Below are 7878 nucleotides of genomic sequence, written 5' to 3' on the forward strand. Positions count from 1 at the left end.
GCATCCAGCCCCTGGGCCGGGGTAGATGTGCCGGCGTGGGTAAGCGGGGCTCCATTTCCGTCGAGTGCCTTGGGTTTTACTCCACGGTTAAGTAGCTATCTTCATCTCGTCTGCTTCAGGCTCACTTGCGCTCTGTGAGTTGCAGGGGCTGTAGCTTGAGCGTGGGGCAAACAGGTTTTGAATCGTATTGATTTGTTTGAAAGATACCTCAGTCTAGCCTGACAGAGCCTAAAGTATAAATAAAGAAAATGAGAGAAGTAAAAGTGCAGGGTGAGGATTTTACCTCGCAGGAGATAGTAACATGTGCCTCTTCTTACATCCTTAAGCAGCAAGAAACAACTACTGCACAAAACCTTTTTCAAGGGGAAAGTATTGTGCAGCCCAGATAAGCTGTAAATTCATTTCCTGCATATTTATAGGATATCGTGACATGCAACAGAGAGTATATGGGCTAAGCTAGCTTGGATAATGGAAATGCTATAGCCATCTACTCTGCTCTGGTGAGACCCCATCTGGAGCGCTGCGTCCAGCTCTGGAGCCCTCAGCACAGGAAAGACATGGACCAGCTGGGTTGGGTCCAGAGGAGGCCACAAAAATGATCCGAGGGCTGGAGCATCTCTCCTGTGAGGACAGCCTAAGAGAGTTGGGGGTGTTGAGCCTGGAGAAGAGAAGGCTGCGGGGAGGCCTTACTGCAGCCTTTCAATACTTCAAGGGTGCTTATAAGAAAGATGGGGACAAAGTTTTTAGCAGGGCATAGGACAAGGGGTAATGGTTTTAAACTAAAGGAGGGTAGATTCAGACTAGATATAAGGAAGAAATTTTTTATGATGATCGTGGTGAAACACTGGAACAGGCTGCCCAGAGAGGTGGTAGATGCCCCATTCCTGGGAACATTCAAGGTCAGGTTGGATAGGGCTCTGAGCAACCTGGTCTAGTGGAAGGTGTCCCTGCTCATTCCAGGGGGATTGGACTAGATGACCCTTAAAGGTCCCTTCCAACACAAACCATTCTGTGATTCTGTGGGCTAGTGTGTGTGTGTGTGCTGCTTCTGATGCCACCTAAACTCTTGAATTCTGTATAAGATTGTATTGTTCTAGTTTGGCGTACCAGAAGAAGACTAGAGAGAGGCTGTTTTCAGGGGTCCACGCTTTGCATTCATGGTAGGATTCAGGCAGAGAAGCAGCTCTGGGACCCTTTGTTTTCTTTCAGCTATTTGGTTTGTAGGTGAATTCTTTGTGCATCAGCCCCAATTCCCTCCCAAAACTGGAAGCGTTGTGATACATGCAGCTACTTTGATTAACCTGCACATATTATAGCAAATGACTAACATGCCACATACTGCTTCTAGAGCTAGAAGTAATTGCTCTGCTGCAGTGACCTCTCACCTTCTGCCTGTTCAAAACCAGTACTACCCTTCTGCTGTTCCTGTATTACAGCACTTCCATTAAGAGTTTTCCCTAGAGCACCTTTCTGCCCACAGAAACAATAACAGTTGCGTCATTTTTGGTGTGTTTGGTTGTGGCTATTTTTTTTTTTAATATTGCGTAGAAAAGGCCTCCTTTCCTTCTTATGCTGAAAGGTTGAGTTAAAGTTTCCATTGGTTCTACCGCATACTTCATGTGATAAGCAGCAAGCCATTATGTACTCTTAACAGATTTCCCCTTTACTGTTTCCTGGGGGAGTATATTTCTGTCTTGCTAAGACTACTTTTTCTGTTGTTGAATGGCTTTTGGTATTCCATAATGTTATATAATAGTTACTATTTTCAGCCATCATTTATTGAAAATATTAATTAAAATATTATAAGTTAAGTAGTAACATCTATTTATGAAACGGTTTTGTATTTATTTTAGTTTCTTAAAATTTGACAGGGGAAGGAAGATAAGCAATTGTGCTAAAAGCTTTTCTTGTCTTTAAACTCTTCTTTCCATAAAAGTCTGATCTCTTATAATGTTGTCCTCAGCACCAAAGTGTCATCATGCTGTACGAAGCATGAATTAATTATAATGTCTGGCTTTTAATCATTAGTAAAAAAAACCCATGATGAAGCCTTGATTTTTAGACATTACTTTGCATATCTGGCTTCTAGCTAAATTACAAAATTTCTCTGGTAATTAAATGTTGTTGAGTCTGTTCCCTTCATTCTTAGATTGCTGTTCATTGGGATTTAAGAAATTAATTTAGGGAAGCAAACACAAAACACTTATTTGAAATAAGGAGTATTATGTGAAAGGGTGGATGGGTGGATCACCTATGCATATCCATAGTCTTGAGAACAAATGTCCTGTTAAATCAACCTGAATTTCTGCTATTCTAAAATAAAAGGCTATGTGAATAGAGAAGCTCCAACTGCATGCTTTTTCACTTAGTGTTGCTTTTGAATCTATATTGTATACTAATCTCTTAAGCATGCTGGAAAAAATAATCTATGTTAAACTGCTTCGTTATGATTTTTTTCCGGCTCATCAAAATTTTTTACAGTTCACTGTCAAGAGGGAAGGCTGTATCAAGTGAGGACCTGCTAATAATCTGCATGACAGAATAGTATAAGCCTATTAAATATGCATATAGCTAAGTGGGAGGAGCTCACAATTGTTTTGAAAAGCAAGCGTAGAATCAAGAAGTATCCTCACAAACTGGAGAAATACTTCAGGAAAAAAAATACAGTGGTATTGAAAAAGGATGAGTGCAGGGGTGTGTACTTGGGCAAATAGAAGATGACAAAGGATGGTCTAAATATCAGTTCTAGAAAAAAAAAAAAAAAAGATGCAGCATTACAGTGCCTTGTAATTTATGTGTAGAAGTTTAAGTACTATATAGAAAACCCCAAAATTACTGGAGTACAGCAGTGCTAATTAGAATGAAAAGGTTAGGTCATGTGTCTTGTAAGCTAGACTTCCATTTGTTAGTATCAGCTGGAGTATTGTGATTTTTCTGCAGTGCATTATTTCGAGCAAGTTCAACCATTTCGAGAGAATACAAAAGAGAACAATAAAAAAGTCATTCAGAAGGCTAGGAAATTTGGCTTAAAAGGGAAACTAAAAGAATTGTTGCTGTGATTCAATTTTCTCTTCATTGTTAGTCATGTTTAATATAGTTTTCAAATATGTCTGACATAAAGAACAATGTGCTTTAATATCCATAGACAAAAAATATAAGGGCTAAATGTGCTTAAAGACACAGGTTAGACTCTGGGTTTTGCAGTCTGTAAAGTCTTTGTTATCCATGGTCTATGAACAAATAAGCAAGCATCCTTGCTGTAAGGAAAACTTGGATCTGTTCTGCAAAGATCCAGACGTCCAATAGAATCTACTAGGAAATATAATTTGGGAGTTCTTTGCTTTTGGTTTACAGAAAGCTTTCCTTAATCTCTGATGGTAAGGATAGCAAAAATATTTCAGGAGATTGGCGGCCTGTAAAAATAGATTATGCAGTGGTGCAAACCATAAGACTTCTCTACGCAAACATCTGATAAAATATGTAGATGTGTCACTTTGTGACATGGTTTAGTAGGTAGGGTGGTGTTGGGCTGATGGTTGGACTTGATGATCTTGGAAGTCTTTTCCAACCTTTATGATTCTATGAAAGTACCTAATCAGGCTCGAGATAGAGCTACAAGAAGTGTTGGGGACGGACGGACGTGTTTGCTGTTATGTTTTATACCAGATGAAGCCAAAAGGCCGTCTAGTCCACTGTTCATCTACAGCAGCGGTTGGTGGTGGAGTAGGAAAGAACAAAAAAAAGCAAGTATATGGTGACACTTCACAACATAGTGTTACAGCAATCTGTAGCGTTGGGACTTTGTATTTGACTGAGTTCACAAGTCAGGTAAGAGTTATGCATTCAGAGAGTCCTAGGGAAAGGAATTCCAGAGATTGACTAAGCATTCAGTGATGGAGGAGTTTGGCTTGTTTGCTTAGAGCAGAGTGGTGCATGTTTTTATGCTTCTGGCTTTGTGTTAAGAAGACACCAACCAAACTTCAGCCACTTGCATTCCCCATTGCACTCATTATTAGGTGTCTGTAGATCTGTCATATCCTCCCCTCTCTCTCCTTTTCAGGCTGAAGAATCATAGTCTGATTCCTCCCAGGACAGAAGCTGTTTCATGCCTTAGATTGCCCTTGTCATACTTCTCTGCTTTATTCTGTTCTGCTATCTGCTTATGAGAGTGGGCACTCTAGAGTTGCACACGGTGTTGAAGATAAGTCTATAATGAAATTATATAATGACATTAAGCTTTCTGTTTTACTCCCTTAATTCCATATACATTTCTAACTTTTTTCCCCTTTTTGACTATTGCTGAGCACTGGCCACAAGTGCTCACACTTGTACATTGTTGTTGAACTGAACAGCTTTCTGAAAATTCCCTAAAAACTATAGGGTCTTCCCTGAGTAATTGGTACAAGTTACTTTTAACCCTGTAGTGGGTTTTAAGTTAGTTTTACAGGTGATGTCTCTGAATAGCATGTTTCTGTTTAATGAAGTTCTGTAAAAGCTATCATGTGCTGCTGAAAACAGCTCTTAATACCTAGTTTCAGCAGTTTGTGAGGAGGATTAAAAAAGGGTAAATGTCAAGACTGAGTCCGGCCTTGTTCAACCTTGCATGAGGAAGTTCTTGGAGAAAGAGGCACTTCTGAGTGTCATCTTTTGGGCCTTTAACCAAATCTGCTGACATTTCGTTAGAACTGAAATTGGAAGTGTTATGCTGGATCACAACACTTAATCTTCCACTGGGTCACAAAGCAATGAATTTTACTTTAAGTAAGATTGTAACATTCAATCTATTAGTTACCGTAGGTGGTACTATCCTTCAAGCAAACTATTACATATTATTATTAAAAACTAGTGGAACTTCTTTGTTCCAGGCTTTTTGATGCTTAAACTTAATGCTAATATTCTCAAATAAAGTGAAAATAAATAATGTTTTCCCATGAAGTGAGTATTTTTTTTTGTGAAGGGATATAAATATTCAAAGTTGCTATTACTTGCCAAAATCTGAAACAGATGTCTTTGTTATCATAAGCTTTTTGGCTGAACTGTAGCCATCTGTTGGATAAATATCTGGAAGAAAAAAAAGTTATTTCCTTTGCTTGTTTGTTTTCTCATGATCAAATGTAGTTTGGCATTCTCTGAGCTTATCTTAGTCTGTCAGCTTAGAAGAGTAACAAAATCATGCATTGTGGAAATAAATTCTGTAGTGGGATCCATGGGGTTTTATTGAATTATTTTCCTTTAAGGTGTTGTGCTTTCAGGAGTTATTTCCAAAAGTCATTAGTCTGTGGATATCACTTTATTCTCCAAAAGGATTTTGCAGGCTTCAGTTTATAGATTGCTTTTCCATCCACATGTCCTTTTTATAAAGAGAACTTGGTCATCATGTAAAATATGAAATAGTTTTTTGCAATGAAGAGTCACTCTTAAATTCAGGATAACCCTCTAGGTGTGCAAACAGACTTTGATTGCCCAGGTGAAATAGGATGTATTTGTTCTGATTTCTTCCTGATATAATCAAATATTAGACTGACATCAAAAAGCGATTTCAGAGTGATAGTCACTAACATGTTTTTAGAAGTTGTAGCCATTGGGAAGTGATTAATAGTGTAACACAACTGGTTAAAGTAGAAAGTCAAGTCGGAGAGGTGTGTGGTAATTTTTTTTTTATTATTATTGTTTTGTTGATTTTATTGTTTTTTCCCTAATGTGTTAGAAATCGAAAGTGCATTCTTAGTCAGAGGACAGAGGTATGTGCTGCCTAAATTGTACATAGCTTAGGTTGTCAAAGATACCTAGTATAGGATACAGGCAGAAGGATTTAGATGAAGTTTAAACTCTAAATCTGGATGTGGCTGCTTAGTTTTGGTACAGATTAGTGACTTCTGCCTGAGATTTCCTAAGTTCACTTGTATTCCCTGTGCCTTCACAGTTCCCCTTTGTCCTGTAAGCCTGGTTTAGTTTCTAGTACTAGAAAACTTTAAGTTCAAACTTTCAGCCATGATTGTAACTTTTTAGCCTTACCGCTCTGAAGCGGTGCCATAGACTGGTGTAAAATAATTCAAAGCAAAAATGTACCTTATAAATAGCTAGATAAATTTCATTTTTATAAGTATCAGAATAATTCCTTCCCCACAGCATTGTTAATCTCATCTGTCCTCTGATACCTGAATTATATACCAAATGGGACAGCTAGGATTCTGCAAATCTCAAAGTTAATGGTACAGAAGTTGTCTTTAGGAAGTGGAATATAAGGTAATTATGAGGCAGTTTTGTTTTGGTTTTTTTAATAATTATTTTTGAAAGGTGGAAAATAAAGAGGAGAGAGAGCAATCCTGCAGATGATTCTAGTGTACATGCTTCTTTCCTGCCTGTTAAGCCTTCTCTTCTCATGGTCTGGTCCTTCCCTTGATGTATGGACATTCTCATGTGTCCTGAGACCTAGCCCTTGCCCTCCATAAGTCATTTTACGCAATGTTCTTTGTGTAAAAGAAAACACAGGATTACTATGAGCAAGATACAAGATCTGCTATGTGATGAAACCTCACTGAAAGGGATTTATGTTCAATACATTGAATTTATGGCAGTAACGTGACATAAAACAAGTCTGCTGTGCTCAATCTGTTCTGCAACTGTGAAAGGACAGTATTAGGTCAATCCCTAGCACTTTGCAGCTGAGATCCAGATGTTGCATCCAACCAGTAAAATGCTGGTTTAGATGCATTCAGACTGCTTATAATCTAACCGTGACACTGAACACAGGCCTTGAATGTTATAACTGTATATACTTTTTCTAAAGGCGTGTGGGGAGAAAGACTTTAAGCACGGAGGAAAGAGCTGTGTAGTCAAACAGGCAAAGGCGTTACCTGATGTACAGCTCCTAGATATCTATTGAAGTGCTGTTTGGGTAGTGTTGGTTTTTCTTACCTCTTACATTTATTATTATTTCATTTCACTATAGCTCTCTACTTTTTTAACAGAAGCTAGTTATTATTCAGTTATGTACAAATTATTTATCCCAATCTTTATATAACTTTGTTACTTTCTTGTAGGCCAAACTAATCTGACGAGTCCGCAGGATATTCAGGTCTATGTTGTAAATACAAATTTCACTCTAAGGTGGAACTACACTGGGAATGATACCAATGTGACATTTTCAGCAGAATACCGGTGGTAAGTAGTAACTATTCTGAGCCAGAAATGTCTAGAGCTTATTTGTGTAGAAGAACATATTAGTTACTATGTTTCTTGATACTGCCATGTAAAACTTCTAGGGACTTTCTGAAATCCAGAAAGTAGAGGCCAGGTCCTTTGTTCCTGTCGTGGTTTAACTCCCAGCCAGCAACTAAGCACCGCACAGCCATTTGCTCGCTTACATCCCCCCTGCCGATTTATTTAGTCTCTGTTTTGGTTTTTTTTTAGTTAAGCTACATTGTAGCTGCACACACATGGAATTTGGGAGAATTTTCAGTGTAGTTTTTCAATAATTTGTCAGTGTTTAAGAGTCCAGATTTCTCAGCTGAAAATTTTAATTAACAGATTAAATACTTTTTCTTAAATGTTCGCTTAGTTTTCTTCAGTTATTTGATATACCAATACTTATTCATGCATATACATTTGGTATTTTGTGGCACTTTCCTGACAAGTAAATATTAAAAAACACTTCCAAGATAAAATCACTTAAGACATTCTTGATTTTTAGGATTTTCTAGTGTATGATTTTGGATTTAAAAAAAAATAGCTTGCCTTCTTCAATGTGTAGATGCGAAACAGCTGCTTTGAAAATAGCTTTATTTTAAAAATGTAATGTTGGTTTGAAAGATAGTTGAGAATAAACAATTACTACTTCAAGCCTGTGCCTCTTTTTTTTTTTTTTTTTTTTTTTTT

At 37.7% G+C, this 7878-nt stretch overlaps 1 protein-coding gene across 1 annotated transcript in view; it reads left to right on the forward strand.

Moving 5' to 3' along the window:
• Positions 1-2: 2 nt before the first annotated feature.
• IFNAR1 (interferon alpha and beta receptor subunit 1) overlaps positions 3-7878 on the forward strand; it is a gene marked incomplete at its 5' end in the record, with an annotated part of 21437 nt that continues 13561 nt past the window's right edge. Inside the window, 2 exons of the mRNA XM_035896422.1 lie at positions 3-39; positions 7044-7164. Coding sequence (XP_035752315.1) covers positions 3-39; positions 7044-7164 — 158 coding nt within the window. The remainder of the gene's footprint in view (positions 40-7043; positions 7165-7878) is intronic.

Source organism: Egretta garzetta, unplaced genomic scaffold (genome assembly GCF_000687185.1).
Source record: "Egretta garzetta isolate BGI_Z169 unplaced genomic scaffold, ASM68718v1 scaffold45, whole genome shotgun sequence".
Classification (NCBI taxonomy): Eukaryota; Metazoa; Chordata; class Aves; order Pelecaniformes; family Ardeidae; genus Egretta; species Egretta garzetta.